This window comes from Thamnophis sirtalis, unplaced genomic scaffold (assembly GCF_051295495.1).
Source record: "Thamnophis sirtalis isolate CommonGarterSnake01/CBP01778 unplaced genomic scaffold, rThaSir2_p1.2 scaffold_6, whole genome shotgun sequence".
Lineage (NCBI taxonomy): Eukaryota > Metazoa > Chordata > Lepidosauria > Squamata > Natricidae > Thamnophis > Thamnophis sirtalis.
This window is the reverse complement of record NW_028261386.1, coordinates 13,811,691-13,829,964: the sequence shown is the minus strand read 5'-3', so window position 1 is coordinate 13,829,964 and position 18,274 is coordinate 13,811,691. Positions and strand designations below refer to the sequence as shown.

Here is an 18,274-nt window from a genome sequence, read left to right as displayed (position 1 = left end):
AGAAATTGCTTGTAACTGCTTCAACTATTAGGAACCTTGCTTTGGATAGATAAGTCTGAAAACATTAGATGAGTTTCCTTAGTGAAAGATACCAGTTTAAGGATTTTTTAAAAACATGTTTTTCAATAAACAGCAAAAGGGTGATTAGAAGTTTAATTTTGGAAAGTTACAAATGGAATAAGTATACAGTTTTAGAATGAAGCAAAATATTTTAACATTGGACATATTAAAGGATATTTTTGAATAATGGACTTGAGCATCTGTCTTTAGACTATGCCAAAAAGTCATTATGAAAGTAGCAAGTTCTTTCTGACAAGACCAAGGTTGAGTTGAGGGTGAATTTCTACAAGAATGAAATGGAAAAATATGCTACACTGAACGTACAAAATAATCCAGCTGATGTCTTAATAATTAAAAGGAATATACATATAACAAACCAAGGGATACTTGTATATGCAAACCTGCATAATTTTCCTGCATTGGATTTGCAAAAGAGGCTGGTTAAAGCTTTGAAAAAATGTGGGGGTGGGACAAAGAAAAAAAAGGAAAAGAAATCAAGTTCTGAGACATTATTTAAGGGGATTAAATATATCAACATTGCACCAGGACTGAAATGGCAAGGGTTTGTTTATAAAGAGACGAGATATGGGAAAAAGAGATGATTTGTTATACAGTATTTAAAGAGAAAATAATGTACTAAAATTGTTTATATGTCTGATGAAGGGAGAAATAATTTATTTATATATTTCTTTTCCTTTACTACATTCTTAGTTTTCTTTCTTATTTTTTTCTTTTCTTTTTTATGCACTTCTATTTTTTCTTTTTGGTTTAGTTTTTTAAATTATTGTAAGGGCAATTTTTCATAAAACTACCATTTCAAAGATTGTTTGGTGCCCTTGGTTGTTTTTATCCAAGTCTACCCAAACTTCTCGTCTTTCATGGCTTGTTCTTCACCAATACCTTGCCTTTTTTACCAGGAGTTTTACACTGTCACATGGACAACTCTAACAATGGTAACAAGTGACGGGAGAAAGAAAAAACACAACGTTTTGGCTGCTGCTGGGAGAAGAGGAATCGTAAAGCTAATTCATGTGACTGCCGATTACTGTTACGGAGAAATCAAGGCTCACAAGAAACCCATTGCTACTGCTTGCTTTAGTCCAACCTGTGAAACACACCTTTTCAGTAAGACATCTTATGTTCTCCAATCACTCATTTCTTCTCAGCATTTTTTGAGTCAAGAAATTTTCCCAATTTGTTATTTGGAAGCCTATCTTTTTATTTCATTACATCTCTTTTTCCTCTCTCTTCTCTGTCTCCCAACAGCTGCCTCCTATGACAAAAAAATATGCGCCTGGGACATTGGAATTCCAGACTGTGACTATAATTTCCAAGAAAGGTAATTCCACCTTTCACATCTGCAAAGTGGTGTTTGCATTAATAGAAGAGAGGAACTGAAATGTATTTCATTTGTTAGGCAGCTGATGGTACTGGACACCATTTCCACACCTTTACGTATTGCCCTAGTACCCTCTTGCCCAGATCGGTTCTTGGTGGCTGGTTGCGAACAGGGCTGCTTCGCCTGGGATATTAGACTGGATGATAAACCGCAGAAAAACAGGTGAGTAGAAAGTGTCTTCCTGGGAAAATCTAACTCTGTGGCTGCTAAGAATCTATACCAATGTTATGGCATGTAATCAGCTCATGCTGCATATTGGAAAGATAAATTACAAGTAGTCCTTAAATTACAACAGTAAATGACCCTGGCAATTGTAGTCATAAATTGTGACAGTCAGAAAGCATGTTATCACATCAGCAAACCCTATTTCATGACTTTTTTTGTGGTAGTTGTTAAGCAAGCATGGTGGCCATAAAGTGAAGTCATTGTTCGCTATGGAACATTTTTTCTCCAGTGTTTAGTGGTTGTAATTGGGACACTACACTTTTCATCAGAAGAAAACTACACCTCTTTTTTGCCTATTCTGTATAAACAATTGGCAGCTTTTTGATCTCTTTGATATCAAACTGGTCTTTATAGGATGTTTTAGCTGAGCAAAATATTGTAAAAATAAGCAAAAATAAAAAGAATTTAAAACTGAAATTGGATTTTAAAATTGGAGTTGGAAAAAAAAGATTTTTTTTTTTTTGAGAACTCTAAAAACTGCATTTTTTGCTATTTTTGCAAGGCCATCTGTGGCTCGGACTCTGAATGGCAAACCAGTTACAATATAACTCTGACTTGTAGTTAGTTATGCCAAATTTAATGATTTCTAAATTCTCCTTACATGCAAAAATGATTAACGAGCAATGCTAATATATGAATATTTTCAGTTGTCTACTATTTTCTATCAGTGGTTATTCAAGTCTTAGGATATATTTGTTCTTCATCTAAATCAATGGTTTATCTAGTTAGAGATTCATGGACTGATTGTCCAATGTCTATCAAGATGTACAGTACAAAAATCTATAGCCGACGTATTTTGAAGATGTCCACTTGAAATAAGGGTTAAAACCAATATATTCATTATTAGAGCATTTGCTTACTGTAGGTCAAAGTTACACAAATTGCTCAATACATTGATTCTTTATTTTCTAACATTTCAGAGCTTTTGAAGTTGAATTTCAATTTCCAGATGATGAAGGGAATGACACGTCTTCTCATCGGGTGGATGGCCTAGCCTTTCTGAATGAAGACATTGTGGGTAAGAAATAAGCATTATGATATATCAAAGTAAATTAGGGAAATTCATGGGAGCATCTTTTCTTTTTTTGCATGATCATTTTTTTTTATAAAGAGCCTCTCCCACACAAAAGAGCAACACATAATCTCAAAATATTTTTTGTCTTAACATGTACATTTAGAAAACAGGGTGGAAGAGGATGAAATGGAAAAACTAAGAGATTAGTATTCCCTCAGAGCTGCTGATCCATCTATATTTACAAAGAGTAACAATAGAGAAGGGAAATGTTACAGTTTGGTGTTATTTCTGTGTTATTTCAGTCTGTTTTTTCTAAAGAGAATAAGGAAGCTTTGTTGAAACAAGGCTTGCATGGAGTTTTTTTCCAGGCTGTTCCATGCTTAGTATGGAACATAGAAAATTCTAAATTTCCTACTATCCATTAGAACTCTTCTATCTTGGTATGTTTTAATTTAGAATAATAAATGATACCTGACATATTATTTTATGCTATACACCAAGATTCTCCAACCTTGGGAATTTCTTGGAGTGTTAACTTCAACTCCCAGAATTTTCATCAATGGTCATGGAATTCTGGGAGCTGAAGTCCATACTCCTGGAAATTATTCCCGAAGTTGGAAAACATTGCTATGTGTACATTGGACCAAAGCCACTGAATTCAATTGATTGATGTCAAAGGCATTTTACAGGATGTGTTGTAAGTTATGAGCTTATGAGTAATAGCTGTATTATTAGGGGCTTTAAGATTGCACCATAATTGCCAGAAAATAAAGGTTGTAATGTCATTGATGTTGCACATTTTTATTGAGCCTGCTGTAATAATTGCCTTAAAACAGTTGTGAATATAGGAAGAAATGCTGATCTAGCAGCAGACCCATTGTTTAGCAAGGGTACCAGTGTCTTTTTTCCCCCTCTTCAGTTACCAAGAGTTCAAAGAGAGAATCTATAAACCTCTGGAGCTGGAGTCGCTCTTTCAAACAAGGCAAAGGTGGACGGAGGACAGTACAGGCTGTCATTCTGGCTGAACTGGAATGGTCTTCAACAGATCTTCCTTACCTCACCCTCAGTACATGCCCAAGTAAGTGCTGGTATCATCCCTGAATAGCCATGGATATATAGCTCTATTCGTGTCTCTGGCACAAACATGTCCTCTGCCACCATTTTAGTTTATTACAGCTGCTATTACTTCTTTGTACCCCCCAGATAAGCTTAACCAGTTGGGTTGGAAACTTGAGAATGCTCTTAAATAGTAACAGATTATCACCAGGGTGTTTATTTTATGAAATGCTGCAGCTCCAAATTAATGTAGGTTTACCTTTGGGGCAATAGATGAAGTTAGTTCCCTGGTTTCAATCCCCAACATGCCAGGACCCCAGACAAGCATTGGGGAAGAGGTAGAGTAAGAATATAGTTGGTAGGAAGGGTGGGTGCTGGTAAGTGAACTGAGAAGGCACCCCCAGCAAAATGCCTCCAGATGTGGAATTCAAGCCTGGCCTAGAAGCATTTGAACAATTTGGTGATACTTGTTTTACTTTTGCAGCAGAAGAATATGTGTTCTGTGGTGATGAGAAAGGAAGCATCTGGATGTATGACCTCAGCAACCATTTGTCAGCTCTTTGTGCCACCAAGGAAGATTGCCCAACCGAGAGAATAGGGCCTTCCCAGGTACTCAAGGATATGATGTCTAGGTCACGATGATCCAATGTTGATTGATTTGAGTTGTAATAAGAAACAAGTGTTTACAATTCATTTATTCTATTTTGAGGTCACCAAATGCCAAAATGTTCTGGGCAGCTTATAATTTTTTTTGTTTATTAATTTACAAATTAAATTTATAAACTTAAAAATTTAAAAGCACACAGGTAAGCCTCAACTAATGACAGCAATTGGGATCTAAATTTCCATTGCTAAGCAATGCAGTTGTAACACATGATGGCATTCCTTAACAATTCATGCAGTCCTGACTTCCATCATTAACAGAATCCCATGGTTCTTAAAGAGGCCAGGTTTTTACAACCAAGTTTGTTTGCAAGCAGGCTGGCTGGTAGGTAAGTGGCTGCTGGAGGGTGGGAAGGAGTATGAGGAAGGCACATTGAGGCTCAGGGAGGGTGTAAGGTGTGTATGCAAATGGTTAGTATAGTACAAGAGCAGAAGGGTTAAGGGAGAGTACATGGGTGGGGGAGATTTACCCCCGTGACTTGTGACCTTCTTTGCTGGCTTCCTGATTGACTTTCTGGGGAAGCTTCTAAATGGAGATCATGATCCCAAGGCACTGCAATCGGTCATGAGATCTGATTGTCAAGCACACAGATTATAATCATGTGTCCATAGGGATGCTGGGTGGCTGGAATTCAGAGGACCAGTTGTAATCCCTATTCGTTTCGCATCATAACTTCAAATGGTTGCCAAATTATCATTTCACATGTTACACACACTTTGCATTAATTGAAATTTGGGTTACATCAAACACAACCTGGCATTGATTTACAATTTGCACTAAAATAATATTGCATTATTTAAACTTGCACTAATCATGATTTACCTATCTCAGTAGTGGGCTTTATCTTCTTAGCCACCATTCCTACCATTCAGGCTTCATCAGCTGCTTGCCCTGCCATCCCAAATCGGCATCATTTATCTACAATACAGTGTGCTATACTTTATTTAGTTCAAAGAATGATGACCCTCTAAACATTAAAAACCCTCCTCTTCCCCCTCTGAAAGAAAATTAAAATTCATTTCCTATACATCCTTTTCCTATGAATTAGGTACAGAAGAGGCAGAACCTGAGGTGGAGTCAAGAGCGGACTTATGCCCACAAAATGTCCACATTATGTCCAAAAAAACCTACAACCCCCCCCCCTCCAAATTCTTTTGCCTCTTAGTGCTGACCATCAGTTGAGTAGATGCCTGTACAAAGGCATGAGCAATAAATCTTCTTAACTGGAACTTAACATATGGTCCTGATTCCCGAGGTGGCGCAGTGGTTAAATGCAGCACTGCAGGCTACTTCAGCTGACTGCAGTTCTGCAGTCCGGCTGTTCAAATCTCACCGGCTCAGGGTTGACTCAGCCTTCCATCCTTCCGAGGTGGGTGAAATGAGGACCCAGATTGTTGTTGGGGGCAATATGTTGACTCTGTAAACCGCTTAGAGAGGGCTGAAAGCCCTATGAAGCGGTATATAAGTCTAACTGCTATTGCTATTGCTATTCTTTGCGCCTGACAGACATGGATATGAGAAGATCTCAGCACAGGGACACGTTTCAGCTTAAATCAAGAAAAACTGTCAATCTTATTAGCTTTAAGATGTATGGACTTGAACTCCCTGAATTCCCCAGCCAACATGCTGAGATTGACAAACCTTTATGTGCCCATATATCTAACTTTGTCAGGATTAATATAGAGAAGAGTCTTAGCTTTTGACAAACATCCATTGCAATTTTAAAGAAAATAGCTGATTTCCTAAACATTTTATAGCACAATAAAATAATTTTGTGAATCTCGTGACTTTCTGGATAAAATTCACTCTCTTTTCCCACATAGATTCTAAAGTGGCCGGAATTGAAGGCAAATGGTGAGTTGCTGACAGATGTCTTGGTGAACAACGTGGTCACAGATCCCACTTTTACATATCTAGTCGCACTGACAGATGTCAACATTGCCGCAATATGGAAGAAAGTCTAGCTGGGTTGGCAACCCAGAAGGAGCAATCCCATTTTTTCAACCACATTTCAGTAGTGCAGTATTTGTGACTGTTCTGAGAATAATCAGGGTGGGTTGGGGATAGGGATGGGAGTTGGTGGGATGAAATTCATATATATAGATATATATATATATCTCAATGCAAGAAAATCAACCAAAGGTATTGGCTGGAACTACATGAAGTTGTTGCCAATGCCGACATCTTTTAACTGTGACTTTGCTTTATTTGTGTCTTAAGTGTATTTGTTTTATAGGACAGTATTTAATAAAACTTGATACAACATAATTGAAGCACTTTTTACAAAGTATGTTAAATATATTTACTTAGGCCCCCATTCTTGAAAGGTCTTGGAAAAAGCTACCTATCCAAGTTTGCATTGTGCGGGCAGGACTGTTGAACTCACTGAAAAGAAATACTTTTCATTGTAAAGCAGTGTGGACTTGTACGTACAGTACAAGGATAATTTCATTCAGGCAATTGCATAAAGGAACATTCCCCTTAGAGGAAACTGCAAAAAGGGGGAAGCATGAGAACCTCCTTGAGTAAAACTATTACTTCATAAGGTGCGGATATAAGTAAAATTTAATTTTATAATTCATCATCGTCTGACTGTTGGTGTAATTAACTTTGTCTACTTGGCCTGCTCTTAGGGAACAATAGCAGTTCTGCAATGCATTCCCTGCTCCTTTCTGATATATACAATTGCCTCTGGGGATACCCTCAGGCACAGAAAATATGTGCTTGGAAAATATATTGTACATAGACATACAGTTTGCCTGCATAATTTAAAAAGACCAGTATCTTAACAGTAACGTAGAGAAGAACTATACCAAGGCACATCTTGAGAAAGAGTAAAAACAACTATGCATCTGAAAGAAAATCAAGAGGTATTTCTAACTGAAATGGAAAGCACACAGTATATTGTCAGTTTTAAATTAGGAGACAATTTCAACAACTATTTTACCATGTTTTTTTGCTGAAGGTATAATCACTTGGAAAACAGAGCAAAACTTAAGAAGTATAATTTATTAGCCATCACATAAGCTGAACTTTCATGTAAATGACCTATATTGAAATTTCTTAGAGGTTATAAAGTAGCAAAGTAATCATAAATACATTTCTTGTAGACTGCTACATTGAAAAATGAATTTTATTTACAAATATATTTGATAAACATAACTACTACTCAATTCCTTCTTGTTTGTCTTTGATGGCAACCTAAGAGAAAAATAAGCACATGGTAACTGAAAAATAAAAATAAATAAATAAAAATCTTGAGAATTTCATTTAAGGTCTGATTATAAAAGTAAGGAAAGTTCCCTTGTTGGAGGAAGGAGCTGCCATTATTCTAAGTCTATCCGAACTTCAAAATGCATGAGCTAAACCTGACCAGACAAAATGTATTTATTTATTTATAGCCCACCTTTATTCTTCTTTACAAATAACTGAAGCCATTTAATTATCCACCATCATTAATGGCAGATTGGTGAAATTATCAAAGAAACTGCAACATATTCTTATATTTGTGATTTTTCTTATCCTTCTCAGAAAACAAAGCCATCTGAAAAGTCAACACAGCTGTTTAAAATGCCATATCTCTTTCTCTGTACCTAATTATTCATGGCAAGCCCCATTATTACCAGAAACATAATTTGATGGAAATGTCACAAAGGACATTCTTGGTTAGGGTAACGAGGATATAAAGCTCCCTGCCATAGAAGACCCACACATTGATTTCTGATGATGTTTGACATCTATGTGACTTTATTGCCCAGAACTCGCATATTAGAGGTGGGAATAGATGATGGATCTTGGGAGCCTCTTCAGATCAAATGGTATTAACAGGCAATTTTTTTGATGTCTTATTCTCTAACAACTATATACTTTAATATCTTATGGGTGAGTTACAAGATTCTGTCTCCCCAAAAGGCTTAACCTGCCTCAATTTCAAGTTTCGGCCCCAAAGTTCATCTTGCTATAAGGGTAGATGCATAATTAAAAAACCCCAATGAAGCTTACCGTATTTTTCGAAGTATAAGATGCACTGGAGTATAAGGCGCACCAAGGTTTTGAAGAGGCAAATTTTTAAAAAACGTAGGTAGAGGGATAGAGAGGGAGAGAAAGAGAGAAATACAGTAGGGAGGGAGGGAGAGAGTAGGTAGGTAGCTAGATAAAAGGATAGAGAGAGAGAAATAGGGAGAGAGAGGGAGTGTAGGTAGGTAGAGAGATAGAGAGAAATACAGTAGATAGGTAAGGAGAGAGTAGTTAGGTAGGTGGATAAGGTAGATAAAGGGACAGAGAGAAATATAGTAGGTAGGTAGGGAGAGAGTGTGTAGGTAGGTAGAGGAATAGAGAGAGAGAGAAATAGAAAAATACAGTAGATAGGTAGGCGTTTCTGCTGGCACAGCACTTGATCAATGTAATTCTCATCAATCAGTTAAAGAGCTTTCCAAAAGGAAAAAATGGCCCGTCTTTTGCTCATTTCTGCCCTCCCCAGCCCCCAGGAGCTCTGTGAAAGCTTCCATAAGGCTCTGCACAGCCATTTTGGTAAAGGGGCGGGGCTTCGGGAGGCAAAAAATGCTGTATTTGATGTATAAGATGCACACAGATTTTCAGCCTCTTTTTTGAGGAAAAAAGGTGCGTCTTATACTCCGAAAAATATGGTAAATATTTAACAGAGCTGAAATATCTCACCTAATTCAGTCATAGCTTTAGGTTTCATCATTTCGGCCTTTGGCAAGCAGCCCTCAGCCCCCCAAAATTATGTGATGTTAGGATCTGCTGACTTACCCGGAATCTCTCCTCAAGGAGAGAAAGCTCACTGATGAGATCTGTGATTGCATTGGTAAAAGCTTCTTGGGGGCTGTAATCGGGGGTTGTCTGAACACGAATGATTATTTTATGTTCAAGGGGATGGGGGACTTTGTATCCTGCAAATAACACTTGAGGATCTTTCAGCAATTGCCTGGGGGGAAAAAACAGACAAAATTTCATTGTTAAAACGATAACTGCTGCTGGATGACTAAGGGCCAGTCAATCTCACAGTTCTTTTTCCAACACAGCTTTGGAACTATGCAATAAGAATGCAAAGAAAATATGTTTCTTGTTGCTCATTTTTAGTGGTTTAGTGGTTTAGTGGTTTATTAGCATTTGTAGGCCGCCCTTTTCCCTGAGGGGACTCAGGGCGGCTCACAGGAAACCAGAGAGGGGGGAATACAACATTAAGACAACAACATATAATAAAATAGTAAACAACATACATTCATCATTCGGGCGGGGTAGCGATCCTTATCCCCAGGCCTGACGGGCGAGCCAGTTCTTCAAGGCTATGCGGAAGGCTTGGACGGTGGAGAGGGTACGAATCTCCACGGGGAGCTCGTTCCAAAGGGTCGGGGCTACTGCTGAGAAGGCCCTCCTCCTTGTAGTTGCCAGCCGACACTGGCTGGCCGATGGAATGCGGAGGAGGCCTAGTCTATGGGATCTTATAGGTCGTAGGGAGGTAATTGGCAGAAGGCGGTCTCTCAAGTAACCAGATCCACTGCCATGTAGGGCTTTATGGGTGATTAATAGCACCTTGAAGCGCATCCGGAGATCGACAGGTAGCCAGCGCAGCTCGCGGAGGATAGGTGTTATGCGGGTGAATCGAGGTGCACCCGCGATCACTCTCGCGGCTGCGTTCTGCACTAGCTGAAGTCGCCGGATGCTCCTCAAGGGCAGCCCCATGTAGAGCACATTGCAGTATTCCAGCCTAGAGGTCACAAGGGCCCGAGTGACTGTTGTGAGGGCCTCCCGATTCAGGTAGGGTCGCAACTGGCGCACCAGGCGTACCTGGGCGAATGCCCCCCTGGTCACAGCCGTTAAATGGTGGTCGAATGACAGCTGTGGGTCCAGGAGGACTCCCAAGTTGCGGACCCTCTCTGAGGGGTATAAAATTTGACCCCCCAGCCTGAGTGTTGGAATATTGGCCAAATCTTTGGGAGGAAAACACAACAGCCACTCGGTCTTTTCTGGGTTGAGCACAAGCTTGTTAACCCTCATCCAGTCCATAACGGCTTCAAGACCCCGGCCCATCACGTCAACCGCTTCATTGATTTGGCACGGGGCGGACAGATACAATTGAGTATCGTCCGCATATTGATGGTATCTAATCCCGTGCCTGCGGATGATCTTTAACACCTAGAAAAGAAAGTTTCTGCTTGGGTAATTATGACTATTCTTCTCTTTTCTACACACTGTATATTTACACGGAGTGCTGACTGATGTAGCCAAAATAAGTCCATCCATCGATTAGAAAAAGAATGCACTAGTATTGAAAGATCCCAATAACTTACAAGGTTCTACAAAATTTCAAGGGGAAAAAAATCCATTAGAGAAGGGAAACAAAACCAATCAATAAGCTTATATTGAGTGTGATGATTAAACATGAAAAGTTTTAGCATATTGTGGAACAGAATTCTGGAAAGGAAATTAAGCTAAATATGTATGGCCATCACTGTGTTATAGATTTAAATTACACCAGCTCTCCACATGGTCTGTATATACTCTGGGGTTTTACAAGTAAGATAAGATTTGGTAGGGATACTGAAAGGCTCACTATTTTTTCTGCGTTCCTTGGCAGTTGACCAATTGAATTGCATTCTTAAAATCAACTCATCAACTTTATTTTGTAAGAACAAAAACCATTGCTACTCACGACTTGATTATATTCCCAAGAGTGTGATCTTCTTTGTTGATTGTAAACAGACAAGCATTTGGCACTTTTGTGTCTTTATTTATTGTAATCCTTCAATGAGACAGACCAGGAAAAAAAGAAAAAAAGGGGTCATATTAACACCAGCTTGTGCAGTCTTCTCTTACAAATAATCATGCAATAATTTTACAACTGTTTTATGTAAACCTAGATTATATTAAGTTCAGCCAAATTGTTCATACTTTAAGTACATAAAGCTACCTTGACACGAAGTTGAAGTTGCTTTACAAAGCCATTTCAGAGTGGAAGCAGCATTTAGAGCCTGTCAAAAATCTTTTATTCATTAGATAAATATCTGTTTTTCAATCTGCCATTTTTTAAGACAGGCTCCATGCATTCCTTCTTCCAATTCTCTCTGCAACCTTGCTTGTGTGATAGACTGGACTAAGAAAGAGGAACTGGCTCCCAGTAAATTTCCATGGATTTGTGGGGATTAGAATCCAGGTCTCCTCCAATCACTATATGATAATGACACTTTTAAAAATAAAAATAGAGAAAATAATAGACACAGTGTTTTGATGCAAAGATGTAAATTTGTCTATATTTCTATCCAAATTTCCTACTTAAAAACATTCTAATTAACTAAAAGCTATGATTTTTAGTGCATAGGAAATTGCCTTTAGAGGAAATCAATCTACATGGTTATTTGGGGACAAACAAAATCCAGCAAATCTTAAAACCTGGTAAAAATCAATCAGCATATACCAAGTCATAATACGCAAATTATAAACCAAAAACACACAAAACAGATACCTTTACAAAATTTGAATAGTCCTGCTAAATATATAACAAAAAGAGGAAATTGAAAAAAATATGCAAAATATACATTCACAAATCATCAAGAAACTGAGGGCTACGCAACTCTTAAGTTGGGTTTTGTTGCACTGTATTTTCTTTTACATTTTATCATAACCTTGTAGTAGAGAATGGAATGCAGAGGTTTTCTGCCTTAGCAACCAAATTTCTGTAACTTTCTAACTGCAAGATAAGAATTTTCTCAGGCGGAGGTAACAAAGGGATATTCAGCTTTATGTACTATTTCAACTGACTGCAACTGTTATCATTTTACAACACTCAAATAGTGTGACATCTTTTCCCATACTAACTTTTATTTTTTCCTACTTTTAAAACAATGCTCATTCAAATGATCATGCTTAATATTATGGGATGTTTAGCAATGTCCATCTTTCTGATGCAATTGGATAGGATGATTTTTTCCCATCCAACCAACTATTCTTTTGTATTTCTTTCTGCTGTATTAAGGTATTCCAAGGATTTGCCCCAGGTTCCTCTTGGTCTCTTCTTATTTCAGAGACAACCCCCACCCCTTTGTCAGAGTACCCTAATAAATTGTATTAAATGATCTTTGGACTCAGTCTCTTATTGAAGAAGAGTGTGCTGAGATAGAATCTAGAATCCATTTGACCATCAAAACTAATGGATGAAATAAACATGATGAAATAAATATGGAAAATATTTACACATACAAATCTCCATTTGTAGGCACCAGAATACAGAACAACAGAGTTGGAAGGGACCTTGGAGGTCATCTAGTCCAACCCCCTGCTCAGGCAGGAAATCCTATACTATGCCAGTGAGCTTTTAGTATTTGCATATATATTTTCAAACCCCAGTATGTCTAGTCAGGTGGCAGCATATAGCTAAGCTTATCTGCTCACCCCCCCCAAAAAAAAATGGGGTTGGACCTAATTAGAATTTGAATGAGATATATTTTAGGGTTGCTGGTTAGTCTGGCAAGTAGCCACCACAGATCGCTATGATAAAGGAACAATATACCCAATACTACGCATCCTGACCGCAGCAAAAATGGTGTATGCACCGCAATGGAAGAGTGAAAATACCCTTCAGATGAGATAATAAGGAAGATACTAGTCTGTGCAGAAATGGATAGATTAATGTTAAAAATAAAAGACAAAGGAGAGATAAAATATTATGACACATGGAACAGATTCTATCAATGGTTAGAAACATGAGGTGGAAGTTGGAATATGAAAAAAATTAGGGTAGGGGGACCTGGAAATCTATATATGCAACGTGGAATGAGAATGAATAGGAATGCTTTAAAATAATTGTACACCAGCAGCACTGTTTAAGTAGCATATATGTTATTTGTTTTCACTTTGGTTTTTATGGCAAGTGAAATGCCAGGACAATCACTGCGTGATTCAATATACTTCTATGTAAATAATAAAAACATAGTTTTTTTAAAAAAAAGAACAGATGAGATCCATTGAGACCTTTTTCTAAAATCTAGCATAGCACAGAATAGAATTCTTTATTGGCCAAGTGATTGGACACACAAGGAATTTGTCTTAGGTGCATATGCTCTCAGTGTCCATACAGAAAAATAAAATTGATTCATCAAGAATCATAAGGCACAGCACTTAATGATAATCACAGGGTACACATAAGCAATCAGGAAACAATCAGTATCAATATAAATCGTAAGGATACAAAGTTACAGTCCTGCAGTCATAAGTGGGAGGGGATGGGTGATAGGAACGATGAGAAGACTAACAGTCATAGCAATGAGCATTGATTTTTTCCCCAAGATCTTGAAGAATTTAACTTAGAAATGTCAAACAAGTAAAGCCCAGGGCTTCTTTAGGCAAAAACTCGCCCTCGTATTTTTGGCTAGATTCCTACCCCTTCTAAGGGGGTAGGCAGTTGATGCGAGCTGCCTTTAAGTTCTTTAAATAAGTGAATAAAATCTTTCTTTCAGGAGTTGAAGGCACCACGAAGAGCCCACCCGCCCCATTTGCTCTCCCCATCCCCCTCTGCAAGGGTTTGAGATACAGGGGGCTAGCATAGTCCTTCCCCCACCCTCCTAACCGGGAGGGTTGACTTTGGCTGCCTCTCCGCCCACCCCACGACCCTTTCCCCTCTCCCACTGACTTTTTCTCCCCTTCGAAGAGCAAAAAGGACTCGAAGGCCGGGGGGGCATTCATTCTCCTCACTTGCTTCTCGCAGACGCTTCTTCAGCAAAGCCGCCGCTTCCGGGAGAAATATGTTTTCGGGGGTCAAATTTCTACGACTCCTTCCGGGTTCAGGTTCCTTGTGCCAATATGGTGACGGTGCATCACCCAGCGGCAAGGAGGACGAAATGCTCCGTCGCGTTTCCAGTAGCAATTTGCCTCTTTCTCCCAAGAGGCTGCCCTTTAGCACCCCCTAGTGGGTGTTTGGGAACCTCTTTAGTGCAGAATAGAATGGAATAACAAGAGTTGGAAGGGACCTTGAAGTCCAACCCCTGCTTAGGCTTAGGAAACGCTACACCACTTCAGACAAATGGTTATCCAACATCTTCTTAAAAACTTCCAGTGTTGGATCATTCACAACTTCTGGAGGCAAGCTGTTCCACTGATAATTGTTCTGTAGGAAGTTATCACCCAGCCCTCTCCCAGAAAAATGAAATATCCTAGGAAATATTGAAAAGGCAGAATATTTCTCTGGATGTGAAAAGGAAGAAACATGTTTTAAAAGACAGAATAGATCCCTGTAGCTTCCTGCCCATCCCCACTTTGTCAATGGGCCATTTAGAAGGCCAAGCTAGTCCACTTTACATAATAAAGAGTTCTCCCCTTCAGCTCCAGGGGATGGGATTAAGGCATGATAATATTGGCCCTCTACCCAACTCACCACATGGCATCTGAGAACTCAACCAAACCTGGATTCAAAACGCAGCCTAGAGAGTTGCCCCTGCATAGCCCCATGGGAGTCTGACAACCAATCAGAATACAAGCTCAAGATCAAAGGCCAGAGGGGGATAAAACCAGGGACTCAGCATCTCAGTCAGCCCTTCTCTTTTCTCCACCAACATTGAAGCATGTGATCACCTTTTCTGTTCAGGAGCTCAAGCCATGTGGCCCTGTCCACCAATAAACCATCTTTCCAAGCAGCCTCCATGTCTCTCCAGTGTCTTTTTCCCCACTTGGAGCCGAACCCAGAAGGACATCTCTTTCATCAGTTCTAACTGTCAGGAAATTTCTCCTTAGTTCTAAATTGCTTCTCTCCTTGATTAGTTTCCACCCATTGCTTCTTGTCCTACTCTCAGGTGCTTTGGAGAATAGTCTGACTCCCTCTTCTTTGTGGCAGCCACTGACATATTGGAACACTGCAGTAGTGTGTTCCGGATCCCATTCCAACCGGTACAGTTGGAACGGGCTCGGCGGCGTTCACATGGACATGCGCAGCACACACATGTGTCTTAGCACTTCCATGAGCCTCCATGATGGTCCAGCTGCTCCGCGGAGCATCGCACAGGTGCTGTCCATGGAAGCGCGGAAGCCTTAAAAGACAGGTAAGGAGCTCGGCTGGGCCCTCCGGAGCATCGTACCGGACGGTGCTCTGGGCAGGCTCCGGTATGCCCATACCAGGGCGTACCACCTGCAACCCACCACTGGAACACTGCTATTATGTCTCCCCTAGTTCTTCTTTTCATTAAACTAGTTCTTGCTCATACCCAGTTCTTGCATCCGTTCTTCATATGTTTTAGCCTTCAGTCCCCTAATCATCTTTGTTGCTCTTGTCTCTTTCTAGAGTCTCAACATCTTCTAGAGTCGTGGTGAAGGCACCAGGATAAAACCAGGAGACTGTGAATTTGAATCCTGCTGTAGGCACGAAGCCCGTGGATTGCCCTCGGGCCAATCTTACCTTCTCAGCCCTAGGAAGAAAGCAATGGGAAGCTACCTCTGAAATTCTGCTAAGAGAATTTGTCTTGGCAGTGTCCTCCAAAGGAATACTCTGAGGTAAGGGAAGGAAGAGCATCCCATGCTATGGGAGGGATAATAGATTAACAAGTTGGAAGGGACCTTCTAGGTCATCTAGTCCAACACCCCATCTGCCCAAGCAGGAGACCCTACACCATTTCTGACAGATGGCAATCCAGTCTCTTCTTGAAAGCCTCCAGTGATGAAGCTCCCACAACTTCCGAAGGTTGATTGCTCTCACTGTCAGAAAATTTCTCCTTATTTCTAGGTTGAATCTCTCCTTGGTCAGTTTTGTCTGGCCTTCAGGTGCTTTAGAAAATAGCTTGACCCCTTCCTCTCAGTGGCAGCCCCTCAAATATTGGACAACCGCTATCATGTCTCCCCTGGTCCTTCCCTTCACTGGAATAGCCATGCCCAGTTCCTGTAACCGTTCTTCATGTTTTAGTCTCCAGCCTCCTAATCATCCTGCTTGCTCTTCTCTGCATTTTTTCTAGTCTCAACATCTTTTTTATAATTTGATGACCAAAACTGGATGCAGTATTTTAGGTGTGGTCTTACTAAGGCTTTATAGAGTGGTACTTCACTTGATCGAATCCCTCTGTTAATGCAACATAGAATAGGATAGGATAGGAATGGGAATTAGAATAGAATAGAATAATATAATAGAGTTGGAAGGGACCTGCTTAGGCACCACTTCAGACAAATAGTTATCCAATCTCTTCTTTAAAACTTCCAGTGTTGGAGCATCCACAACTTCTGGAGGCAAGTTGTTCCACTGATTAATTATTCTGTCAGAAAATTTCTCCTTAGTTCTAGGTTGCTTCTCTCCTTGATTAGTTTCCACCCATTGCTTCTTCTCCTGACCTCAGGTGCTTTGGATAATAAGTTGACTCCCTCTTCTTTGCGGCAACCCACAAAGGATTGCATTTGCTTTTTTGGGTTCCACCACACACTGTTGGCTCATATTTAATTGGTTGTCCACTAAGACTCCAAGATCCCTCTCACAGTTACTACTATTAAGCCTGGTGTCACCCAATCTGCATGTGTAATTTTGCTTTTTCTTACTTTCTCTACATTGAATTTCATTTTATTAATTAGGGCCCTGTGTCCAAGTCTGTCAAGATCCATCTGGATCTTGAGCCTAACATCTAGGGCAGTGGTTCCCAAACTTGGCAAAAACTTGCAGAGCTGGCTGGAGAATTCTGGGAGTTGAAGTCCACAAGTCTTAAAGTTGCCAAGTTTGGGAACCACTGCTCTACTGAAATAAGTTGGAGGTCACCTTTGTTATATAATTCCTTTGGTGTAGACTTTTTGTCATTTTTTTAAAAATGTCCCTATTCTCCTCCCCTTTCCCCTTATATTTTAGCTTGTATTTTAAGGTTTGCTTTTGAAACTTAATAAAGCTATCTGTTTTTTTTAAAAGAGAAAATAATAGATGCGTTCTCCGGTCATTCTTTCTCTCTGTTCTTGTCTCCTTGAGCTGGTTGGGGTGAGGGAGGGGAAGCATACAAGTTTTATCACCATGTTTTTAATCACAAAATTTCCTCTGCAATTTACATGCCAATCTGATGTCCTTCAAAGGGAGAAAATGAAAAATGTCAGACATTGATGGAGTCCTTGATATTTATTTATTTATTTTAAAAAAAAGCTTTATTGTACATTCAATGTTTTGAGGGTCTTGAAGGGACAGAGGATCAAGGATAGAGCAATTCTTCTTTCCTCTTTCCTATATTAAGATCCACACCTACAATTGTCTTATTAGATGACCCTTAGCACCCCCCCCCCCCGCCAAAAAAAAAATTGCAGCACCGTTTTCTCCCTCCCTCCCCTCTCTTTTTCTCTCTCTCAGATCTTGCAGCTGTGGACTTTGTATAAGCTTTGAGCAGTTTGCTGCAGTTTTATGGGGCTCCCAAAAGTTCAAATCTCACCCTTGTTCTAATTTAGTGCAGCTCTTCCATGCATCGGAGCTCAGAATCTGGGAAACGTTGCTTCTTCAAGAAATCCATTGTTAGTGAAAAAAAGTTCTGTGTAAGATGCTACATCACAAGATTCAGGCTGCTTGTTAATGCAACACGGTGTGTGTTTTAGAGCGACATAAGAAAAAGACGGAAGGAAAAAAGATGGAAGAATGAAAGGCACAGAAACTTTACCCTACCACCCCCGCCCCCGCCCCACAGAGTAGCTGCACTGTTGTTGTGTATTATCAAAAGCATCATGAGAAAGAGAAACCCAGGTTTTTTTTAGAAAGAAAAAGAAAAAGAATTGTCCAATTCTGGTGGATGAACAGAGATAAAAGAGCCAGTCTCTATGATCCACAGAAACTAGAGACCAAACAACTGAATAACAGGAGGGGCCCAGTGGTGGGATTCAAATAATTTAACAACTGGTTTTCTGC

At 39.7% G+C, this 18,274-nt stretch overlaps 2 protein-coding genes across 4 annotated transcripts in view; one reads left to right on the top strand and one right to left on the bottom strand.

Moving 5' to 3' along the window:
• Positions 1–6,687, top strand: part of LRWD1 (leucine rich repeats and WD repeat domain containing 1) — a 32,364-nt gene extending 25,677 nt beyond the window's left edge. For both annotated transcript variants that reach the window (XM_087717228.1, XM_087717229.1), the window contains 7 exons: positions 978–1,185; positions 1,327–1,399; positions 1,478–1,621; positions 2,605–2,702; positions 3,619–3,777; positions 4,240–4,364; positions 6,243–6,687. In XM_087717228.1, the coding sequence (XP_087573354.1) occupies positions 978–1,185; positions 1,327–1,399; positions 1,478–1,621; positions 2,605–2,702; positions 3,619–3,777; positions 4,240–4,364; positions 6,243–6,383 (948 nt within the window). In that variant the 3' untranslated portion in view covers positions 6,384–6,687. The remainder of the gene's footprint in view (positions 1–977; positions 1,186–1,326; positions 1,400–1,477; positions 1,622–2,604; positions 2,703–3,618; positions 3,778–4,239; positions 4,365–6,242) is intronic.
• Positions 6,688–7,408: 721 nt separating this feature from the next.
• On the bottom strand, positions 7,409–14,199 carry POLR2J (RNA polymerase II subunit J). 2 transcript variants are annotated; one of them, XM_014067628.2, is made up of 4 exons: positions 14,069–14,199; positions 11,096–11,185; positions 9,193–9,367; positions 7,409–7,620 (listed from the first exon to the last, which is right to left on the bottom strand). In XM_014067628.2, the coding sequence occupies exons 1-4, from the start codon at positions 14,119–14,121 to the stop codon at positions 7,585–7,587; spliced, it is 354 nt and encodes a 117-aa protein (XP_013923103.1). In that variant the 5' UTR covers positions 14,122–14,199; the 3' UTR covers positions 7,409–7,584. The 2 variants fall into 2 exon arrangements, with proteins under 2 accessions (XP_013923103.1, XP_013923102.1); XM_014067627.2 differs by lacking the exon at positions 7,409–7,620 and having other exon boundaries at positions 7,709–9,367.
• Positions 14,200–18,274: the final 4,075 nt, after the last annotated feature.

What these genes read in the sequence shown, in the direction of transcription:
- POLR2J (XM_014067627.2), bottom strand. Translation starts at nt 14,121, where the DNA reads ATGAATGCCCCCCCGGCCTTCGAGTCCTTTTTGCTCTTCGAAGGGGAG. An exon ending in CTCTTCGAAGGGGAGAAAAA is followed by an intron (nt 11,186 to 14,068) that starts GTCAGTGGGAGA and finishes GTCTCATTGAAG; the next exon opens with GATTACAATAAATAAAGACA. An exon ending in CTTGGGAATATAATCAAGTC is followed by an intron (nt 9,368 to 11,095) that starts GTGAGTAGCAAT and finishes TTTTCCCCCCAG; the next exon opens with GCAATTGCTGAAAGATCCTC.